The 23,227-nt window shown below is 61.9% G+C and overlaps 1 protein-coding gene across 3 annotated transcripts; it reads left to right on the top strand.

Annotated features, from left to right (window-relative positions):
• The first annotated feature begins 407 nt into the window (after positions 1–407).
• Positions 408–22,033, top strand: SEMA3F (semaphorin 3F). 3 transcript variants are annotated; one of them, XM_072934804.1, is made up of 19 exons: positions 408–549; positions 3,748–3,911; positions 12,116–12,276; positions 12,432–12,494; positions 12,906–13,025; positions 14,336–14,416; positions 16,419–16,512; positions 16,832–16,951; positions 18,037–18,176; positions 18,265–18,379; positions 18,566–18,635; positions 18,742–18,886; positions 19,002–19,224; positions 20,056–20,144; positions 20,423–20,464; positions 20,591–20,748; positions 20,822–20,889; positions 21,323–21,456; positions 21,531–22,033. In XM_072934804.1, exons 2-19 carry the CDS (start codon positions 3,800–3,802, stop codon positions 21,939–21,941), a joined length of 2,346 nt encoding a protein of 781 aa, XP_072790905.1. In that variant the 5' UTR covers positions 408–549; positions 3,748–3,799; the 3' UTR covers positions 21,942–22,033. The 3 variants fall into 3 exon arrangements, with proteins under 3 accessions (XP_072790905.1, XP_030138965.4, XP_072790904.1); XM_030283105.4 differs by lacking the exon at positions 408–549 and adding an exon at positions 692–826; XM_072934803.1 differs by lacking the exons at positions 408–549; positions 14,336–14,416 and adding an exon at positions 692–826.
• Positions 22,034–23,227: the final 1,194 nt, after the last annotated feature.

Below are 23,227 nucleotides of genomic sequence, written 5' to 3'. Positions count from 1 at the left end.
GGGGATGGTGCTGGGCAGGATCACTCAGTGCCAGCCCAGGAGAGAACGGTCCCAGGAAGGGATACCCAGGAGCAGCAGATCCTGGATGCCAGGCACAGGTACGGAGCTGGGATCCCCCAGGTGCCAACAGGCGCCAGGGCCGCGGGATGCTGTGCAAGCAGAGAGGGCAGGGGTCACCTGCCCGCCCTGGGCTGAGGGCTGGGGGTCACCAGTGGGGGTACCCGGGGTGGGGGGGACAGAACGAGCAAGGTGGGGCTAGGGAGGGCGCCCCACTCCCAGCGTTCGGAGATGTGTCTGGGAGACGGTTTAGGTTTCTCAGCGGAGCCGGAGCTCTCACAAAGCCGCCGACTCGCCGGGGCTCGGCTCCCCGCAGACCCCGCCGCCCCGGGCCGCCCCCCGCCGCGGCAGACAAAGGAGGGACGGCACTTATTTATCCGCCTCCTTCCCGGGACCGGCGGCAGGGCTGCGGAGGTGCGGCGAGCCACCGGCGGGCAGGCACGGTGCGGCGGGGCGCCGCCTGCACCCCGCAACAAAGGGCCGGAGCCGGAGGTGAGCGGCGGGGGCGGCGGCGGGGCTCGAACCTGCGGCCCGGGCGGTGGGAGGGGCCGGGGGCGCGTCCGTGCGAAGGACGCCCCCCGCGGCGGGGCCCAGTGGGGGCCGGCCCCGCCCGGTGCCCGCCCGGTGCCCGCCCCGCCCCGCCCGGCGCTCACGGGCCGGGGCCGCGGCGGCAGTCGCGGCCGAGAGATGGCGGGGGGCCGCGGGACCCCGGCGCGGCGCTGAGCCCCGCCGCCTCCTCACCGCCCGCCGCCGCCGGGACCCCGCCGAGGTAAGAGCGGCGGCGGGCGGCGGAGCGGATGCCCGGCGCGGGGGGCGCCCCGGGAAAACTTTCCGCCGCTCGGAACTCGCGCGTGTGGGTCCCCCACGCCGCAAGTTGCCGGTGAAGCGGGCAGGTGGGGCTCGGGCTGGTGCCGGCGGTGCGGCGCCGGGGCCCCATCTCCGAGCCGCCGGCGGCACCGCGTGCTTTGGGGACTCCCGCTCCCCGCCTCGCAGCGGGGTTGTACCGAGGTGGGGGGGACCCTGCCGGTCCCCCCGCTCCCGGGAGCCGCGGCTGGGCGGGCGCGCCGCGGTCCCGCTCGGGGCTGGGGACTGTCGCAGGGGACGGGGGCTGGTAGGGCGCTCCCGGGGCATGGGGGTTGCGGCAGGGCTCGGCGGCGAGCGGGTGCCCGGGAGGGGGTGCCGGGGGAGACGCACACGGCGGAGAACGCCCGGCACCCCGGAGCAGGCTGGCGGAGCCCGCCCCGGTGGGAGCCGAGCCCCGGCGGGACCCCGCGCCCCGGCTGCGCGGAGGACGCCCGGGCGGGGGGCGCAGGGGACAGCCGGCGCTCCCTGGGGACAGGCCAGGCGTGCCAGAGCGCAAAGTTCTGCAAAGTTATTTCCCGTGTGCGCGGGGCCGCGCTGACCAGTTAGCGTTATTGTATCATGCTGTGTTATTTTTTTCCCCCTATTTTCCCCCCTTCCCACTGATGGCATCGCGCGCCGTGGCCGGAGGTGGGCCAGGCTCCCCTCCCACTGCCTATCCTGCCTCTATTGCTTTTCCCTCCCAAAATGTTTCCTGCTCTCTCCCCAGGCCACGGGGAGCAGGCGTGCAGGCAGCCCTACCGCTGGGTCCCCCCGGGATTCTCCCGAGGCATCCCCTCGGCCCTCTTTGGGGGTTCGATCCCCAAAATGAGTCCCTGTTCCAGACGAGAAAACCTTTCCCTAATTGCTCGGGCTCGGCGGCGCTGGGTTGACCGGCCTGGGGAAGGGGGGATAAAGCCGAGTGGGATTTTGATCTTCCTGCGGCAGCACAAGCAATGGCCAAACTTTAATTGCTAAAAAACTCCTCCAAGCCCAGACTGCCCGGGGGCTGGAGGGCAGGAATGTGGCCGCTCTCCCCTGGAGTTCTCCGTTTCCCCCGAGTGCAGATGACCCTGGAAATGGACATTTCCTGGCCAAGGTGCACTCCAGTGGCCCGTTTCCCTTTTTGCTTCCTTGGAATTTACCTTTCCCGGCCGGCTCTGTGTGCCCCGCGCTCACCGCCGGCCCTTTCCCCTCTCCTCGCCCTGCGCTTGCTGCGCTCCCCTCCTCTCCCTCTTTTCCTTTGTTTGCCATCTCGCTCCCTGTCTCTGACGCGTACGCCGCTCCATCCAAATGCAATAGTAGGATTTGCCAGAATTATTTCCTAAAGCTGCCGGGGAGAGGGGGGAGGTTTGGATGGAGGGGGGTTATTTAACTGCAACCAACTGGAGTTTTGGCTGGTGGAGGAATTGGGGGTGCAGGCTGTCCCGGCCTGGCGCTGGTGGGAAGGGCAGAGCCTAGGAATGGGTGGGAGAAGGGGGAAGGCAGCCTGAAAAGGGACCGAATACCAGTACAATGGAGCAGAGCTGGGTGTGCTCAGGGACAGAGGAGCAAATTGAAATATTTACTGGCCCCAAGGGCAAGAAGGAGAAAAAAAATACACAGCCCCAGGGAACAGCGGTGCCACCACACTCGGGGGCTTGCCCTGCTGCTGGTGACAGTGCTGCTGCCCTTGCCCTGCTTGGGGCTGGGGCTGGTGGTGTGGGTGCTGTGCACTGCAGGAGAGGCCAGCCAGACCACCCGGGTGGGGTGCAGGATTGCTCCCCTCGCAGCTCCGCATCTCTCTCCGGGGTGCCCCAAATGGTTCCCATCTTCTTTGGGTGTGCCTGTCCCCTGTGGGGCTGTGTGGTGGCAGCTGGCAGAGCCCTGGAGGGCATGGCTTCACTGGGGTGTCACAGTGGGGACCCCTCTTCCCACAGAGCTGACTCCCTTTGGCTGGGCTGGCTGGATACTCCCCACATGCCTGAGCCCACCCGGACACCGTGGCACAGTGCATCCCACCCAGGCGTGCAGCTCCCTGGCACCACGGGCCTCTCCCACATCCTGCCTGAAGTGCCCTGGAGACCCCCAGGAGGGTGCTGCCTCGGGAGAGGGGTCTGAGCCGGGGGACGGTGTGTCCAGGAGGGGCAGTGGGGTGCACGGGGGGCACCGTGCACCATGCCGTGCCGGGGTGCATGTGCGGCTTCTGGAGGCAGCTTGGCGGACTCCACTCAGTGCCGGAGCCCCAGGGAGTCCAGCTGCCTGGCACACAGGCACGGCTTTTTTTTTTTTTTTCCTCCCTCTTCTTTTTCTTCCTCTTTTATTTATGAAAAAAAAATCCTTTTTTTTTTTTTTTTTTTTTTTTTTGGTACGTTCTTGGAATAATGAAGTCCAGATTTCCTTCATGTTGGAAAGATTTGATCCCAGCTCTGCTTGCTGTGGCTTTGCTGGGGGCTGGGAGGAGAGGTGGGGAGGCAAGGGCTGGGAGTGGGACCCCTTTGGGTGCCGGGGCAGGGAAAGCCAGCCCAGTGGGGGGCTGGGGATGCTGCAGCTGAGGGGGGTGTGAGGAGGGATGGAGGGATGCTCCTCACCTGGCCAAGGCTCGCCAGCTGGGCTGGAGGAGGGTGCTGCAGGGCTCTCGCCGCGCTTGCCTCGCCCTGCATGCTCACCAGGGAGGTGAGGCTGTGGCCCCCTGATTTGTGCCCCCCAGTCTGCAGAGCGGAGTTCAGCCTCCCGGGGCTGGCTTCCAGTCCTCCCCGGAGGATGCTGCGTGCCAGCGGGTGATGGAGAGCAGGGCGCGGGGTTTGTACCCCTCAGGGGGTGGTGGGTGCAGTGAACTGACATCCCTCCCGCGTGTGCCCTCCTTGGCAGGCTCGGCTCCCCCAGGCTCCCCTCGATCTCGGCGCCCAGGCGCGTGCCCACCATGCCCGTGGTCGGTGTCCTGCTCTGGGCCACCCTGCTGACTCTGGGCTGGCGCGCTGCCCATCCCAAGGACCACGGCTTCGCTACCCCCAGGGTTCAGCTCTCCTTCAAAGGTAAGAGTCTGCCTGTTGGCGTGGGGGGCCGGGTAGGACCCTAGGATGGAGGAACCCACGGGCACCCCAGCACAGGCTCCTTCTCCTCCTCCTCATCCTCGCTCGGGGCACATCAGCGATCTGCACCCTCAGACATCTCCACGGGGATCCATATTCAGGTGTGGCTGAGCTCTTGATCTGCACACGCAGTCCTGAGGGGCTGGTAGCCTGCCTAGTCCCCCCAGTCCGCTTCCTGCTGTGGGTGGGTGGCTCCCTCCATCTGGCAGAGCTGGGTGCTGAGGTGCAGGAAGCCCCCCCGGCAGCACCCCGATTCCAGACAGCAGCTTGACGCCGCCCCGACCCCCCCAGCTGGTATTAACGCCTGGGAGCTGGCAGGGAGCCGGGAGAGGCAGGAGGGGAGGGTGCTGGGTGGGGGGAAGGGGCTTAACCCTTTCATACCGGGGCTGCTTAGCCCACCCAGCCACTCTAGGAGCTGTGGGGGGACCGCTGGGTCAGCTTTGGGGTGCATGTTGGTGGAGGGGTTTGTCTTGAGCTCATGTTTTGAGGTTGCTGAGCAGGGCAGGCTGAGGCTGATGAGGCAGGTCCCAGGCCTGCAAACCTTAAGGAGCAGAACGGAAATTGTTCCTGCTGGGGGCTTGCCTGCTTGGATGTGTGTCAGGAGGTGACAGACACGAGGAGTCTCATGTCTGCCTCCCCTTAGGGTCTGTGGGAGAGCTGGGGCTGTGCTGCCTGTGCCCCCCCTTTGCTGTCCCACTGTGCCTTTGCCCTCTGGTCACCTACTGACCCTGTGAGCCCAAGGATGTGGTGGCAGAACTGATGGTGAGCACAGCAGAGTCAGGCAGGAGGGGCCGGGGGGGCTGCCAGCGAACATGGGAAGCAGCAATAGCCATGGGTGTTACAGGCTGGTCTTGACAGAAAAAATGGCTGGTATGAAGAGTCTGGGGACAAGTCCAGGCTGGAGGAGCAAGTTCCTCCCCAGAGGCAGGCGCCACTTTCCTCTCCAAACAGCGTTTTTGGAGGATTTTGGGGGCTGCTGGGGCACTTTAGCTGCTGTACAAATGCTTTCTCACCTTGGCTTAAAACATCTTTTCCTCACAGCTGTGAGGAGGGGAAGCTCCAGCAAAGCCCCAGCTGGACCTGGTGCCCACTGCCACGGTGTGCTCCAGGAGTGAGATTAATTCGGGATAGGCATGGTTACGCTTGCTGTGCCACAAGTTAGGGGCTGGTTTGGGGTTGGTTTTTTTTGGCCTCAGCTGGTTGGAGCAATGGTTCCTGGCTGTGCTCAGGATCTCCAGTCCTTCTCCCTCCTGCCTGAGGTGGTCTGGCAGGGCTCTCCCTGCCCTTGCTGCCTAGAGGGGAGATTTGTGGTGGGAGAAGGGCTGATTTGCACTGGCACATGGAGAAGAAATGCCAGTGATGTGCTGGATCCAAGCACACTGGGGTTGGGAAGGGGTGCCACTCACCTCTTTTCCTGCCTGTACTCTGACAAGGGTGGCAGTGGTAGAGAATTCTCCCAGGGTCTTCCTCGAGGGCCAGCTGGGAGCCACGCACCAAACTGCTGGTGAGCAGCTTCCTGAGTTGATCATCTGCGTGCAGCCACCCTGAAGCCGGAGAACCATGAGATATGGGGTGACAGTGACACTTTGTTGATGGTCCAGCCCCTTCTCTTGCCTGGAGAGGCAGGGATGATAGCCAAATGCCCAGCCCCAAACCTCCCAGTGCAGCTACACACAGTGGGGTTGGACGTGATGGCTCTGGCCTGGGGGACATTGGTGTGATGAGTTGGGCTGGGCTCTGCTGTCAGGGATGGCTGTGGTGCCACAGGGACCAGGTGTTTGTGCAGCCACAGCTGCTGGGGTTGGGGTGCAGATCTCTAGCACAGCATCCCTCTGGCTAAAGCATCCCAGTGCCAGGGTGGGATCGAGGTGGCCTTGTGGCCAGGCTGCTGGGGAAGAAGCTGCCATGTCCCCACGTGTGTCCCCCGGCGCCTTGGCCGGGCGGCCGTGCTGCCTGGAGCCCTGCCAGCTGCGGGAGCGTCTCTGGGTTTGTTTGCCTTTGCTTGTTATCGCGCGCCAGAGGTTTGTCGCAGCTCCCCGGGGCCTGCGTCATCCTCCACGGAGCCCCGGCGTCTGAGTGCCTTAAAAAAAATGCTTCTATAAAATACTGAAGTGATAGGAAAGGGGTGGGAGCTGAGCTGCTGTGCCCTGGTGCAGGGTGATGGGCCGGGCAGGGTCAGTCCTCCCCGCATCCCGTCACCCCTGTGGTCTCTTTACGTCTGTCCTCCTCTCAAGGCTTTCCTGTCCGTGTGTCGGCAGGAGGAAGGTGACCAGCATGGAAAGAACAGTGCTGGGAGCGGCTCCGGCACAGCTCCCTTTTGCCAACAGCTCTTCCCAGATCCCAGCCCAGTGCTGGCCAGAAATAGGGTGGATATTTTTAATCATCTCCGTGCTAACAATTCACTCACTCCCCACACTGCTGTGCACATCCTGCGGTCCCCTCTGCTCTGGGCCTTCCTGCGGGCCGGGGGCTCGGGCACCAGAGAGGCTGGGCATGCCCCACGAGGCCGCAGGAGGTGATGGTGGTGATGGTGATTCATCCCTCCGTGTCCTGCTCCCTGTCCAGCGTGGGAAAAGCGTGCGGGAAGGAAGGGTGGGCTCTGGCCCCGCATCACGGCGGGAAGCCCTCGAGGTCAGGGCTCTCCGTGGGGCTTCCAAGCGGGAGCCGCTCCCCCAGCGAGGGGAACAGCCGCGCTGGCACCTCCAGGAAAAGCTGTGGCTGAGGCCCAGCCGGGGGCAGCCCTGGTGGGGACGGGTGGGGTGAGAGGCAGGGCAGTTCCTGCAGGGCAAAAAAAATTAGAAAGAATGAATTGAGCATGGAGTCTCCTCTGGCCTCCACTGCCAGCCCCCTGCCTGGCCTCTCTCCTGCCTGCCTCGTGCCTCAGTTTACCCTCCCACCCTGTTGGCATCTCTGCAGTGGCCAGGAGATACCAGCACGCTTGATCTGGGCCAGGGGGTGGCAGATGGCTGGAGAGGAGCCCGGATAGGGGACCGTGTCCTGGGGGCCGCCCAGGCGCCCTCCTAAGCTGCTGCAGCTGTGGGCACTGCTTGGTGACAGCAGGATGGGATAAACAGGGGGTGCGAGCAGGGCCAAGGGCTTAGGGACAGCCAGTGCTGGGAATGTGCCGGGAACACTGGCACTGTTGGTCCCCACCCTGGCGTGAGTGCCCCATGCTGCTCCTCAGACCCCGTAAAGGTCAGGGGGATGCTACAGTCCCCTTTCCCATGCTCAAAGGGGCGGGGACATGGGGCTGAACCCTGTGACCCCTAAGAGGATTTCCTTGGCTGGGACAGTGGGGGGCTGCGGCAGAGCCCCTCCACCCGCTGGGACCGGCTGCTGCTGGGGCTGAGCTCCCTGGCTCCGGCTGCGAAGCTCCATAAGCTCCTTAAACCCTGCCCCCCTCCAAAACCCTGTGCAATTTCAGCCCCCCCAGCCTATATCTAATAAGCTAGTTATCCCTCAAATTAACAATGCTCCGTATGGAACAGCATGGCCCTTCCCGGGGTCCTGGCAGGGGTGTTGTCCCCACTCCAGTGTCGCTCGGACACGCTGCAAAGGGCCTGGAGCAGCCACAGTTTCCACCCGCAGTTTCCACCCGGCACCGTGCCCTCCCCTCAGGGGCTGCGGAAAGAAATAATGTCCAAACATTAAACAAAAGAGCCCAAAGAGCAGTGGGTTGGGGCACCTCAGCTCAGCACTTTGCTTTTGGGGTGATTAAAGTATTTTTTTCTGAGGCCAGGCTCTTTCCTGAAGGGGATTTCATGCTGCTGGAGCATCCCCCGACCCAGCCAAGAGCCTGGTCTCCACTGCACAGTGATGCTTGGCTGGGGACAGAGTCCCCCTCGCAGCGCTGCTCGTTGGGGCACATGCATGCACCAGCGCTTGGGGCAGGCTGGCCCGGGGATGAATCAGCGGTTTCCACTGAAAAAATGTGGGTTTTCTTTTTTTTTTTTTTTTTTAATTGTTTTTTGGCTTGTGCCCAACCGGCCGCGATGGCTGCGGGGAGCACCCGGCCGACACCTCTTTCATCCCGAGGGATTTGACCCGGGCGGCTGCAGCACCTGTCCTCTGCCGCGGCACGGGGCGATGCTCCGGAGGGGCTGGAGATGGTCGGGGCTGGAAGGCAGCAAGCGGGAACAGGAGTTATTTCATCTCCCAAGCCCCTGCAAGGCAGCTTTGGTTTCCTCCCACCTGTGAATCGGTTAAATGGGAAAAGAGCTTGGCTAGGGGCCACGGAAACTCTCTTATTACATGTAATTAGCTTAATTACATCATAAATAACCCATCAAGGGGTAGCGGAGTGACGCTCAAACAAATAAGCAATTCTGCTTTCATCGGACGACCCACCCAGCTCTTTGATCAGCCCCAATAACAACAAATGCTTTAACCACGAGAGGGGACGCATCCAGCCCCCTATCCCTCTCCTGGCATTGCTCCCCATTCTGCCCCTCTGACGCATACCCAAAAAGCTGCATCTCAAATTCCAAGTAGGGAAAAAAATTAGTAGGGAACATAATCAAAATTTGGGGCACGCTTTTAAATTTGTGGGATAAATCGCTGCAGGATGGAGATGGGATTTATCCCTGCTGTGCCAGTCTCCCTTGGGATCAGTGCTGGGCTTCTCCATCGGCATTTAAAGTGAATTCATTCTTCCCCATGCAAAGAAAGGGCTCCCGAAAGGCGCTGGCTCCGCCAGCCAGGGTTGGGGGAGTGGGGGGGCGGGAGTGCGGTTATTGAATATAAACACGCCGTGTAATTTACATGCTAATTATGTTGAATGCGCTACAAGCCCATAATTAGAATCTAATTAGGTGAGAGCGCCTGTAATTGGTTTTGGGGAATGCAGTGATGGTGCACCTGGGGAGGTGACCCGCTCGGGTCCTAATGGCGTTAACTCTTCATGCGGGTGCCCTGGTGATGTTTGGGGAGTCGGGAGGATTTGGGGGACTGGGGTGGGGTGAGGAGTCCCATTGGGTGTGCGGTTTATAGAGAACCTCCAAAATCTCCCTTTTGCTTTGGAGATCAGCACTGGTCTCCGTGCCAGTGGGTGATGAATAGGGACCACTCACCCCTGCCCGATGCGGGCCAGTGGTGGCAGTCAGCAAGGGTGCACAGCTGCCGGAGCTGGGAATGCAGCCCGCAGTTGGCACTGCGGGAGGAATTTGGCTTTGCAGAGCTCGCAGTCGGGCGGTGGTGCCGCGGGCAAAGCGGAGCATCGCCCTTGCTGCCAGCCCTGGGGCTCCTGGCCGCCGGCATCACTCCGGGGCGCAGGGTAATTGCAGCTCCGGGATGCTGTGAGGGGACGGTCCCCACGGAGGCCACCCTGGCTGTGATGCCGAGAGGCTCCTGGCTCCGGTGCTCGGCAATTAAAACAGGATTAGGCTCCCGGCCAGCCAGGGAAGCTCTGCCGGTGGTGCCGGGATTGGCAATGGCGAAGCAGGAGGGAATTTGCTCGCTGGGGCGCATCGGCTGGTGAGGGGGCTTCTCCTGCCCGGCCCGGCCCCCGCCCCGCTCCATCCCCAGGGACAGCCATGGCTGCTGGGGCAGGTTTGGGGGCACAGTGACGCTGGGGGATTAGGCAGTGCGATGGAGGTTTGGGAGGTCAGAGGTTGTGGCAGGGTCTTGCCCACCCCGCCATTGTCTTTGGAGAGGGCGTTACGGGGCAGTGGGTCTGTCATCGCCCTGCTTTGGGAGTGCCCCCTCTGATCGCTGGGCCGTGGGGGGTTGAATGGAGCCACCGGTGGGGGTCCAAGGCTCTTTGTGCTACTGGCCCTGTCCCCTGCCAAGCCCTGGAGACGCCCATCCTAATGGATGCGGGGCTGTCACTGACATGGAGCCCTCCACCACCCAGTGTCCTGGCGCTCCAGGATCCCAGGGCTGTTGGCACTGGTGTCCCCAGGCTTGGCAGGGATGACAGATGAGGGGCTCTCCTGGCATGGGGGCTCCTGTCTGGTTTAATTGCCATCCCTGTCTCTGCCTGCTCCAGGTGTCTCTGTCCTGAGTGGGAATCCTGGGCGTTGCAGTCCCATCATTGGCAGCTGGGGACAAGCTCTTGTGCTCTGCCTGTGTCACTCACTGCCAGAGCCACCCTGCTCTTTCCTGGCTCTGGTCCCCACTGACACCAGCACCGCACTGAGGGAGGCAGCAGCACACAGAGTGTGGGGCACACACGTGCACACACACAGTGTATGGGCTGGTGGGGCAGCTTCAGGACATAGGAGAGGCAGGGACCAGACCCAGTGTGCTGTGGCACAGTCGGGGGCCGCTACAGGACAGGCTGGGGACGCCATGGGTGGCATGTGGGCCAGCGCCAGCAACGGGGAGCATCTGGAGCCCAGATGGGCCAGGCAGAAGGAGGAGCCTGCCGTGGGTGGGTGGGTGAGCGGATGCCTGGCTCCCCATCCTTGGCACTGTTCCACTGCACCTCTGCCATGGCCCCCCTGCCTGCAGCCCAAATTCCAGCCCCTGCACATGCCCACCGTGCTCATCCTGCCAGCCAGCCCTGGCAGACAGGCAGCCCCCAAGCCCCCAGGCCAGGAGAGGTTCCTGTCACATCCCGTGAGCCGTTTCCCACAGCCGGTTCCCGCACTGTGTGTGTGCTCTGGCCTCTGCCACGCCTGAGCGGGTCCAGCAGCCGCGCAGCTGCGGGACTGGGGACCATCAACAGCTGCCTGCCGTGGGACACAGGGGGTGTCCTGGATGAGAAGGGACCCTGGGGGCACCTGTGGGACATTCCAGTGCCTTGTGCAGCCAGGAGATGGGAGGTCAGGGGGATCTGCAGGCATTTGGCCTCCTGCTAGGAAGGGAAGCCGGCTGCTGGAGCCCTGCCCAGTGCTGCCTGGAAGCCGGTGTGATGCTTCCTGACACTGACCTGCAGGACCCTGCTCTGCTCCTCCCCGGGAAGGTCCCCAGAGCTGCTCCCCGTGCCTGCACAGGGCACTCCTGTGCATGGAGGGATACACTCCACAGGGTGAGGGTGCTCACTGGATCAGGGTATCATGGATGTGGCATCTGATGGCTGTTGGTGGCATCCAAAGAAGATGACAATGCCAAAGAGTATGGCATCTGGGACAGATGGCATCCCATGAGGGTGACATCCAATGGCTGAGGATGGCATCTGATTGTTGTTTGTGGCATCCAAAGAGGGTGACACCTTTTAAAAGCGTGTGTCTCCAAGAGGGTTGGCTTCAGAGGCTGATGGCATCACGTGGAGGTGGCATCCAATGGCTGTTGATGGCATCCTAAGAGAGCAGCACCTCCAAAAGGAAACATATGGGGAAGATGACGTCCCATGGGGATGGCATCTGATGGCTTGGAGTGGTATCCAAAGGGATGGCAGGGCAGATGTCATCCCATGGGGGTGGCATCTGGTATTTGGGGGTGGTATCCAAAACGGGTGACACCTCCAAGGGGAGTGACACCTCCAGAGTGGCATCTCCAAAGAGGTGGCCTCCAGGACAGATTGTATCCTGTTGGGGCAGGGTGCTCTGTCTTACTCGTGCCCTGGCCCCTGCCGCGTGGTTCTTGGCACTGGCCCACATCATCTGCAGCACTTCTGCCTTCCATCTGGCTGCCTCGTTGCACTTGTGAATATTCATGACCCTCATTATCCTCTTTCACTCCTTGCTCCCACACTTAGACTAAAAATAACTTTCCAAGGGGGGATGGGGTGTGCGGGGTGGGGGAGAGGCTCATCACCTCCCCTGGAGCTGGTTCCTTGGGGTCCCAGCTCTCCCATCCTAGGAGCCAGAGGCTTGGCTGGAACATGGGGTCACAGTGCAGGAGGGGGATAATGCTGGAAATTTTGAGAGCTGTGGTCTCTGGGCTGAGGTGAGGTGAGAGAGCTCCAGCCTCCTGCCCCATCTCAATGGCAACCTCCACTCCCTGCTGTGGGGTGCTGGATCTCCTGAGCCCAGGTTCTGATGAGTTCACTTCTGCCCACTCTTGGTTGTCGCAGCTGGCCATGAGCATCTCTGTCATTGTCCCTTGTGCTGCACAGAGGTGGCAGTATCATGGTGCTCATGGAGTTGAAAGCGGGCGCCTCTTCTCAGAGGGTGTCCTCCAGCTGGGCCCAGGCTTGGACTCGGGGAGGCACTGAGGAGACGGGGGTCCCTGGGGCACTGACACCTTCCCCTTTCACCCTGTAGAGCTGAAGGCGACGGGCACAGCACACTTCTTCAACTTCCTCCTCAACTCCAGTGACTACCGCATCCTGCTGAAGGATGAGGACCACGACCGCATGTACGTGGGCAGCAAGGACTACGTCCTCTCGCTGGACCTCCACGACATCAACCGCGAGCCCCTCATCGTAAGCTGCCAGCGCAGGGCAGGGGGAGCAGGTGGAAGGGGGTAGTTGGGCACTCTGGGGACCTTTTGGATGCCAGGGTAAGAGCTCGATGGCATAACTGGTGCTGGTGGGGCCAGGTGGGAGTCCTGGTCTCCCCTGGGTTGCTGTTTCCACAGATCCATTGGCCCGCGTCCCAGCAGAGGATCGAGGAATGCATCCTATCAGGCAAGAACAGTAATGTGAGTAACCACCATGAACCCCCTCCTGGTAGTGGAGTGGGGCTGGTACCTGGCACTGGAGTGGGATTCATGTCCCTGTATCCTACTCTGAAAAAGCCACCCCCTAGCATGTCGAGATGGGGTGGCACTGCAGGGTGTTGTGGTGTCCCGTCACCCATTCTGCTGCAGCCAGGCAGGTCCTGGAGAGCTTTCTGGGCAAGTAGGAGGCCAAGCTCCCCATGCTGCTTCCTCCTACCAGCCAGGGCTGGGCCCTCCAGCTTGCCGGTTCGTGGCCCATGCCAACCCCTGATCCGTGCTGTCCCATGCCACGTGCCCTCCAGTGACATGTGTCACCCCATGCCCACACTGACACAGCCCCACGGCGATCCAGAGCCCTGTGCTTGGGTTGACGCTTTCTCCTCCGCTTCCCAGGGGGAGTGCGGCAACTTCATCCGCCTGATCCAGCCCTGGAACCGGACACACCTCTACGTGTGTGGCACTGGCGCCTACAACCCCATCTGTGCCTTCGTCAACCGCGGGCGCAAAGCCCAGGTGAGGGGCGGGAGGGACGGGGGTGCCACGCTGGCGTCTGGCACGGCGGTGCTGGCACAGCCACCAGGCTCTGCGGCGCGGTGGGCGCTCGGCTCAGCTCTGCTGGCTGCTGGGGGGGCTGGGCGCTGAAGGCTGTGGGCAAGGGCAGGCTGGGGGTGACCGTGGCTAACAGTGTTGTGCTGCTGAGCGGGGCCAAGCCATCTCCACAGAGCAAGGACTTCTCTTCGCGCTGGAACTTGGCTGTGCTCTGACGGCAGCTTCCACACAAGGTGCCCTCCCACCCTGCTGGCTGCAGCCACTGCTGGATCTCCGCTGGGACGAGGGATGTGTCAACCCAGCCTCCCACTTGCTGCCAGGCTGCTGAGCTCCTCACCGTAGATTCCAAGGATTCCAGCACTGGTGCTGCACAGGGAGGACCGTGCAGGAGTTGTGCCAGCTCATGTGGCCATGTCAGGAACATCCCCGGATGGATGTCACTGAGCACCAAGGACCACAACGTGCAGTGAGAGGGTGGCATCAAAGCTGCATACCGCCAGGCAGCATGTGTGGAAGACAGAGGAGCGTTTTCAGGACAGCCTTGGGAGGGAGCCAGTCTCTGCAAGTAGCAGCATGAATATCCCAGGGGTCCCAAGCCCCGTGAGATGTCTGTTCCCTCCACACAGGAGTGACAGGTCCCAGGCTGTGTCTTCTCCTGAGGCTGGAGAGGGAGTCACCAGCCCAAAGTGAGGGAGGATCACGACGCTGGATATGAAAGATGGGCATCTGCCTCAGAGACCCCAAACCCTGGCATGGGCACTGAGAGAGGTGGATGCCGTTCAGACCATTCCAGACTGGGACTGAACTGGGGAGTGGCAGCATATGAGGAAGACCTAGGGTGCTAGTGCAGTCGAGGACAGCCCCAGTTATCCAGCAGAGTCAGTGGCAGTATGCAAGTGTTCGGTGACCCCATGGTGCTAATGGCTTTGGTGCTGAGATATTGCTCATCAAGGCAGGAGGAACAAGGTGGCAGGTGCCATTTTTGAGCCCCCAGGTGTGAACCTAGCCTGGCTGGCTGTGAGCAACCATCTCTCCACTCTCTCCTACCCCATGCTAAGGGCACCCCAGTTCTGTGGGAGAGAGCAGTGTATCCATCCTGGAGAAGCTCCTGCTGGAGGCCAGCCCAGCCTGGAGCATCAAGGAATGCAGGGGGACAGCAGTGCTGCTGCTCAGTGGGCATCCATGGCCCCAGCTCTTGGGGTCCCCTGCTCACCCCTGCCCTGGGGGTCCTTCCCCTGCCGGCGCTAACTCTCTGCCCTGCTCCTTTTCCCCAGGGGTTCCCGCCGAGCCAGCCGGGAGGCCGGGAAAGCAGATCCACCGACAGCCCCCTCAGCCCGAGACCAGCACAAAGCAAGGTGGGAACCGGTCTGGGAGCCCGCCGCAGCCGTGCCCACCTGTCCGCAGGGCACACCGGAGCCGCGGGCTCCTTCGTCCCGCTGGCATGCTCCCGACCCCTGGGCCGGGCACCGTCCCCTCCCCTCCCAGCACAGCGTCTCCCGGCACCGGCCTGGCGTCGGCTTCCCTCCTCTCACTAACTCCTTCCTCCTGGTCCATGTAGGATCTCCCTGTGGGGGACACTGTCAGGGATGGTGGCTCTCCACCCACCACTGACCTTGCCTGACTCCAGGCTTGCTGTGTCCCTTGGAAGTGGGACCATGTGTCGGCAGAGCCACAGGGCTTGGAATGATTCAGGGGAGGATGCCAAAGTAATGTGCAGAAAGTGTTTGGGTAGGGCCTACAGAAACATTACTGAGCAGCTGCTTCACCGTGCCCCATGAGGGGCTTATGTCATCCTGGCAGTCAAGTGCACTCAGGGAGGTGACAGCATCCCCGGCTTCTGGGAACAGCCCAGTGTGCAGCCCACCCTGACAGTGTCACCCCGAGCCTCTCCCCTCCAGACTAACATGGGTCAGTGCATGGGCTGGGAGCATGGGGGACATGGGCACCCTGGTGCAGCCTGGGGCTCCCCCAGCTCCTTGGGTGGTCGGGGGCAGAGGGTGATGCTTGGCAGTGACCATCTCCCAGACTGCGGGCAGCTCCTGCTGCCAGTTCCCCAGTGCCAGCTGGGAGAATGCCATTGCCATTTTAGCCCCCTCGGGTCACCCCTGCTGGAGAGAGGGTGTGTGTCCCAGCAGGAGCTCCTGGGGCTGCCAGCACGTGCTTCCTGGCAGCTCTGGTGCACTTCAAGGTGCGTTAGCTGATCAGCAGTGCCAGCACCACAATGGCTCCTGTGTTGCCTGACCAGGAGGGTGAGATGGTGCAGCCAGTGCCAGGGCTGTGCTGGAGAGAGAGGTTGTCCATGTGAGCCGTTTGCCCACTTCAGGAGCAGGGAAAGAGTTGGACAGAGGCATTTGTGATGGTGATGGTGGCACAGACTGCACAGTGCAGTGGTGCAGATGGTGAAACATGGCTGTGCCCGTCTCTGGGTATGGGTGCCCCAGGAGGAGCTGGTGTGAGCAAACACTCCAGTGGGAGATGCCCACGGTGAGATCCCAGCCCCTCACCCCCTCTAGTTCTTCGCAGAGCCTGGGCTCCACCAGGACCCTGCTGGCCTCTCAGTGGAGAGTGGCTGTCACCATGTCTGTCACCCATGTGCCAAAGCCAGGGCACAGGGCCAGTGGGCATCTGCCCAGTTTGGTTGCTTAAGGTCCCCCCATGCCCAGGCTCCCCATGGATGCTCTGCGCTGGTGCTTTGTCTCAGGTGAAGGTGGTCCTTATGCCAGGGTGAGGAGTGACGTGGCTGGGCCAGCCTGTCCCTGTGTGCCCCCAGCCAGCACTGGCAGAGGATTTTGAATGTGCCTCCAGAGGCAGTGTGTGTCTCGCTCCTGGCTGGGAATGTGTGATGGTGCCAGGGATAGCCACGGGGAAGGCAGAAGTGACAGCAGGGAGGCATCCCATGGAGCAGACACAGCATCTCATCATGTGAAGAAAAGCACTGGAAGATGGCCCCTGGCGAGAGAAGCAGAGCTGTGCTGTGCCGAGCTGTGCTGCAGGCCAGAGCCACCTGCTGAAGCTGCTGGAGCTGTGTGACCTTGCTGGGCAAGCGGCAATGTGCAGCACAGCCAGCTGGAGTGAAGAGGCAGTTTTTCCCAGACCTGGGGGATGGATGCCCCACTTCAGCCTGATGGCTCAGCCAAGTCTACAAGTGGTGGAGGGCATGGAGAAGAACCCAGCATCTTTGAGGAGACACTCACAGGAGCTGCAGCTTCTCAGGAGACCTGCAGACCCCTTCCACATCTGTCCTCGCTGCTGTGCACCATCCTGGAGGAGGCTGCCTCTCCTGGTGGGTTTTGGGAGCTGTCACATAAATGGAGGAGTGAAAGTTCAACCATCTGCTCTATCTGCTTCCTTCTCCAGGATTATATCTTCTACCTGGAGCCAGACAAGCTGGAGTCGGGCAAGGGGAAGTGTTCCTACGACCCCAAAGTAGACACCGTCTCTGCATTAATAAGTGAGTCCTGTGGCTCCCTGGTGCCAGTGCCTCCTGCTCTGGGCAGAGGGAATATGCAGGTGGGATGGAACAACTGCTCCCACCAGGAGCAGGGTTCCTGCTCCAGCACCCCTGCCTGCTTCAGCTGGCCAGCACCTGGCCCAGCAGAGGTGGGGATCGTGGTTGCAGACCAATGCCAACCTCCAGAACGCTCTGGGATGGTCACAGGCAGTGGCTCTTGGCTGTCTGGCAGCTACTGGCCAGGTCTGGGGCTGGCAATTGAAGAAGGTGGGTGGATGGGCTGAGGTGGGGATCCCTGGCTGACCTCTGCCCTCTGCAGATGAAGAGCTTTATGCTGGCGTCTACATCGACTTCATGGGCACGGATGCAGCCATCTTCCGCACCATGGGCAAGCAGACAGCCATGAGGACAGACCAGTACAACTCCCGCTGGCTCAATGGTGAGTGCAGCTGTCACTGGCCCCGGTGCCCTGGGGACCTCATGGCTCCAGCCCTAGAGACGAGATTGCCATGTGGTACTGCCTCCTTCTGCCAGAGCAGAGACAGCAGCAGCACGGGTGGGTGGGTGGATGGATGGATGGATGGACGGACAGATAGAAAATGTGTGGGTGGATAATGGATGGATGGATGGATGGTTGACAGCTGACAGATAGGAGGATGGATGGATGGATGGATGGATGGATGGATGGATGGATGGACAGAAAATATGTGAGCGGATGATGGATGGGTGGATGGATTGATTGATGATGGGTGGATGGATGGATGAATGGATGATGGATGAATCAATTATGGATTGATGATGGATAGATGAATTGATGATGGATGGATGGATGGATGATGGATGAATTGATCATGGACGGATGGATGGATGGATGGGAAGGCACAAGAGCAGGGATAGCTGTGTGGGGCAGTGACAGACATGCCTGGAGCTTTGCTGGGTGGCGGCAGGAGCAGACTGGTGAGAGGTGGGGCTGGCTCTGCTGGTGTCAGTGCATGGGTTTCTGCAGTGCTGAGATGTCAGCCGTGTCGCCTGCAGTCGGTGACCCCGAACGTTCCTTCTGCCCCCCTCGGAGCACCCTGCCTGCGGGGCAGCAGCTGAGTAAACACAGCAGAGCAGATGGGATGATCCTGCCGGGCTGGGGAGCCAGCGGGGTGGTAACCCGAAGAGGGGGAGCTGTCAGCACAGGCTGGGCACTGGCTGATGGATGGCAGGGAGAAGCTTCCTGAGAAGCTTCCATGCTGTGTGGTTCCTTCCTGGAGGGAAGACTGGTTCCCACCACCTTGCTCGTAGAGCTGATGTATCTCTCCTACCTGTGGAATGCTCCCAGGAACCCCAGTGATGCTTCAAGCCTCTACTGGTGCACTAGAGATCACAAGAGACACCCAGAGATGTAGCTCTCACTCTGTGGCAGTGCTTTTCTCGGAGTGAGGTGATGCTTCAGCAAAGGGGACTCAGTATCCTGCTGTGGCATGGAGCAGCAGTGCCACTGGGCTGATGGTGCCGTGCTGTTCTGTGCCATTCCAGACCCAGCCTTTGTCCGTGCCCAGCTCATCCCCGACAGCAGCGAGAGGAATGATGACAAGCTCTACTTCTTCTTCCGAGAGAAGTCGGCTGATGCCCCGCTGAGTCCTGGGGTCTATTCCCGCATCGGGCGCATCTGCCTGGTAGGTGCAGCAGAGGACAGGCAGGGAAGCAGGCAAGGAAGTGGGCAGGGGGACAGCAGGGCTGAGCACAGGCATCTCACTCTTGCAGAATGATGACGGGGGCCACTGCTGCCTTGTGAACAAGTGGAGCACCTTCCTGAAGGCCCGGCTCGTCTGCTCTGTGCCGGGACCCGATGGCATCGAAACGCACTTCGACGAGCTCCGTGAGTGTGCCACGGAAGGGGTGGGAGCCTTCTCTCCCCCTGCAGGCTTGGGGGGCACCCTGGGCAGAGCTGGGGACATCCCTGCTGCCCCCTGCCTCTTGCTCTTCCATGGGTAACTGCTCTGCCTGTACCCTGGTGTCTCTGCCTACCTTCCCTATGGTGACGCCTCCATCTTTCTGTCCCAAGAGGACGTCTTCATCCAGCAGACTCAAGACACCAAGAACCCTGTTATCTACGCTGTGTTCTCTGCTTCGGGGTGAGTGCTGACCCTCCTGGCACTGTGCAGGAGAGGAGGGAGTCTTAGCTGGGTGGGTGTCCAGGCAATGCCATGACGAAGGGTGGCAGCAGGTCCTTGCCCCCAGGTCGGTCTTCAAAGGCTCTGCTGTGTGTGTCTACTCGATGGCTGACATCCGTATGGTCTTCAATGGGCCCTTTGCCCACAAGGAGGGACCCAACTACCAGTGGATGCCCTACACAGGAAAAATGCCCTACCCCCGTCCAGGCACCGTAAGTACGCCCCGGGCAGCGCGGGCAGGTGAGCCAGGGCCTGCCGGGCAGCCGGCACCCTCAGACCTGTGCTCGGGTGCCAGCTCACCAAGCGCTGGTGGGGTTTGTGCCACAGTGCCCCGGGGGGACCTTCACCCCCTCCATGAAGTCGACCAAGGACTACCCCGACGAAGTGATCAACTTCATGCGCGCGCACCCGCTGATGTACCACGCCGTGTACCCCACGCACCGCCAGCCGCTGGTGGTGCGCACCAACGTCAACTACCGCTTCACCACCGTGGCCGTGGACCAGGTGGACGCGGCGGACGGGCGCTATGAGGTGCTTTTCCTGGGCACAGGTACCCACGCCGCGCACCGCGGGGAACGCAGCATGCTCCGGCGCGGCCCCGGAGGGCACGGGCACCACCAGGGCTGGCCAGAGCACGGTGCCCTCCACCGCTAGAGCAGGGTGAGGGGCTGAGAATGCCCCCTGAGATCCCTGCCCCTCCTCAAGGCTCCACACTGTTCTTTCCCTGTCCCGGTGCCATCCCACAGACCCTCCTGTCCTGCCTGGTCCTTCCCTTAGCCCAGCTCCTATCCCTGAAGCCAGTGATCCGGCATGATCCTTTCCATCCTAGGGATTCTACCGTGCAGCCTGGTCCTCCCTGTCCTGGTGCCTGTTCCAGGGGCCTCATCATCCAGCCTATCCTTTCCTGACCCTAGCATCCATCCAACGTGCTTCCTACTGCCCACGCTAAGCCCATCATCATCCAGCCTTGTGCCTTTCCTGCCCAGTTGCCCATCCCAGAGGCACTGACATCCAGCCCTGTCCTTCCCAGACTTCAATGCCCATCCTGGGGGCACTGCCATCCAGGCCAGTGTTTCCCCTGCTCTTAATGTGCATCCCAGAGCCCCTGTGATCAGTCCTGGGCCTTCTCTTGCCCTGGTGCATGGCTGCATGCTGCTGAGGGCACTCTCTGGCATTCTGGTGGCACTCTCTGGACACAGCTGGTTACCTGAGCTGGCACTCTCCACCCCAGACATAGCTAGCTGTCACAGCTGGAGGGAGATGGGGATGAGCCTGAGGGATCCTTCCTTTCCACAGCCCCAGCAGGGACCCCCTTCACAGACAGGGAGGGCAGGGGTGCCAAGGGTAGCACTGAGCACCTGGGCACTATGGTGTCTTGCAGATCGGGGCACCGTGCAGAAGGTCATTGTGCTCCCCCGGGATGACATGGAGACAGAGGAGCTCATGCTGGAGGAGATTGAAGTGTTCAAGGTAAGGGTTGGCATGTCCTCCACCCTCTGCTGAGTGTTCTTGACCCGGCCAACCAAGCCCTTGGGACATCAGCCAGTCCCCTGGGACACTAGCTATCTCTAGGCCAGCTCTGGAGGGACTCCAGGGTTGGTGGTCCTGCCTGCTGCCCACTCACATCTCCCCCTGCCTGCTCTGCCTGCTCCAGCTGCCTGTGGGGGGGTCTGGGGTGCCCACCCCAGGGTTGTAGCATCAGTCCAAGCAGTCACCCCTCCATCTTCTTCATTCCTGCTCTCATCCAGGTGCCAGCACCCATCAAGACGATGACCATCTCCTCCAAGAGGGTGAGTCTTAGCAGAGGCCTGGCTGGGCAGGTGCCAGCTGTGGCATGGCACTGGAACGGGATGTTTGCAGGGCCCTGATGTGGTGGGGATGAGGTAATACTCCCCTGCCCTCCTTGTTCCCAACAGCAACAGCTGTACGTGTCCTCGGCCGTGGGCGTGACGCACCTGGCGCTGCACCGCTGCGACGTGTACGGGGAAGCCTGTGCCGACTGCTGCCTGGCCCGGGACCCCTACTGTGCCTGGGACGGCAGCGCCTGCACCCGCTACTCCGCCTCCTCCAAGAGGTACGGCCGGGGAGAGCGCCTGGGAGGGACCCCCAGCCTCAGGCTGCCCCTCTCACCTCCCACCGCCCCACAGGCGCAGCCGGCGGCAGGACGTCCGGCACGGCAACCCCATCCGGCAGTGCCGCGGCTACAACTCCAACGGTGAGCGGGGTCTGGGCCCGGCCCCACGTGTGGGGCACCTCTCGGGGAGGCTGAGGGCACAGGGCTGCAGCTGGGCACGCAGGGATTCCTTGGCGGGTTTTGTGATGGGTGTTTGGGGAGATACGTGGATGGATGGGCGGGTGGGTGGATGAGTGGGTAGCTGTAGGGAGGAAGATGAACATCGATGAGTGGAACACCGGGGATGGGGACAAGCACAGATGAATGGGTCGGTTCATGGGTGGGTGAATGCGTGAATGGGTGGATGGATATGTTGGGGTGGAGATTGAACAGATTTGAATGGGTGGATAGAGATAGAGGGATGAATGCGTGGATGGATGGATCGATGGATGGACACTCACCCTTGGAGACAGAGTGGGCAGGGGAGAAGTGCAGTGGGCTGGGGGTGACCTGGCTGCCCATGGCCCCCCTGCAGCTAACAAGAACACGGTGGAGGCCGTGCAGTACGGGGTGGAGGGCAGCACAGCCTTCCTGGAGTGCCAGCCCCGCTCGCCCCAGGCCAGCATCAAGTGGCTGCTGCAGAAGGACAACAGCGACCGGCGGAAAGAGGTAGGGCAGGGCAGGGCACCGGGGGCAGCGGGGACGGCGGGCACAGCCGCTGAGCCGTGCTCCTCTGCCCCCAGCTGCGGGTGGAGGGCCGGGTGCTGCGCACGGAGCAGGGCTTGCTGCTGCGCGCCCTGCAGCTCGGCGACAGCGGCCTCTACTCCTGCACCGCCACCGAGAACAACTTCAAGCACACGGTGACCAAGGTGCAGCTCCGTGTCCTCAGCAGCCGCGCCGTCCACACCGTGCTGGTCCAGGCGGAGCCCCCCCCCGGCCTGCCGGGTGCCCCCACTCCCCGCTACCAGGACCTGCTGCAGCTCCTCACTCAGCCTGAAATGGGACTCCTGGACCAGTACTGCCAGGGCTACTGGCGGCACACGGCCGCCAGCCCCCCGCAGCCGCTGGCCGGCCTCAAAGCCAAGGAGCAGCAGGAGCAGAAGAAGCCTCGAAACCGGCGGAATCACCAGCCAGAGACCTATGGGCATACATGAAACCATCATCAGGGACTTTGCTAGCACAGTGGTCTATTTTTCCCCCCTTTTAATATTAAAAATATCTATAAATAAATAAATAAATATATAAATATATATATACACATCCACGCACGCACACACACAGGCAGACACACGCGCTCCCCCCTCCCATGGGAGGTGGTATTTGTTTGTAGGCTGTACGTAGTCGCTGGGGTGGTGTACCCCCAGCTCCCAGCTCCAGGGAGGAGCAGGGACCCTTGAGGTGGCTGCAGCCACCATCGCTGTCATTCCCCCTGCCAAGGACCCCCAGATGCTGTTGTGTAGGAACCATGGAGCACCACAGCCCCTGTCACAGCTGGGGCATGGATGTCCTTGTGAGGGAGGGGAAGATGCCCTGGGCAGGGCAGGGGGGTGAGGCGTGGGGCAGGCAGTGCCAGACAAGGGCTGCCCACTGCAAGCTGGGCATGGCCATCATAATTTTGTGCCTCAGTTTCCCCACAGGGCTATGGAAGAGCAAGTGCTTTCTGTAGGGAAGCTGTAGACCGCCAGGCAAGCTGAGGAGGAGGGCCGAGGGCACACAGCTCTGTCCCCCCCCCCAGGGGCTTGGCAGGGGTGGGATGGGACCTCAAGGTAGGACCGAGGTGTTCAGCCAATAGTTGGGTCTTGGCCCCAGGGTCTTTGGATGGAGAAGGGAAGGAGAAGGGGCCATGCTGGTGTAAATCCTCAAGCAGCTGCTGGTGCTTGGTGACAGCGGCACCCAGAGGTCTTCGGGGCACCCAGCCCATCAGCCACCCTCCTTGGGCACCCCGGTGGGTGTGGAGGGCTGTAAATAGTTGTACATGGGAAACACAGGGGTGACCAGGGCTGAGTGAGTGCCCCGTGCTGCAGCTAGGGGCACTCCCAAATAAACCATGGCTTTGGGACAGACCTGTGTGTGCTCTGTCGGGGACACACCTGGCCCCACCAGGAGATGCCCTGAGCCCTGCCGGGGTGCTTGCCCTGCCCCGGGGGGCAGCGGGTCCCTGGTGTGGGGGCAGAACGGGGTGTGGGGAGGCGGCAGTGGTGGATGCTGCTGCTGGATATGGGGGTACACGGGCTGTGCTGGTGGCTGCCCCACCACTGCGCGTTGCTGAAGGCACCGGGAGCACTCAGAGTCACTCCTGCGGGCACAGGAAAGCGCTGGGCACACTGGGGAAAGTACTGGATATTAGGATATAGTGGTGGGAGTTGGTACTTGGTGGTACTGGGGGCATGGAGCAGGGGAGGAACTACAGAGGGCACTGGGGGTGGTAGTGGATGATGCT

Source organism: Taeniopygia guttata, chromosome 12 (genome assembly GCF_048771995.1).
Source record: "Taeniopygia guttata chromosome 12, bTaeGut7.mat, whole genome shotgun sequence".
In the NCBI taxonomy this organism is placed as follows: domain Eukaryota; kingdom Metazoa; phylum Chordata; class Aves; order Passeriformes; family Estrildidae; genus Taeniopygia; species Taeniopygia guttata.
The sequence above is the reverse complement of the archived record's forward strand: the minus strand, read 5'-3'. Positions and strand labels throughout refer to the sequence as shown.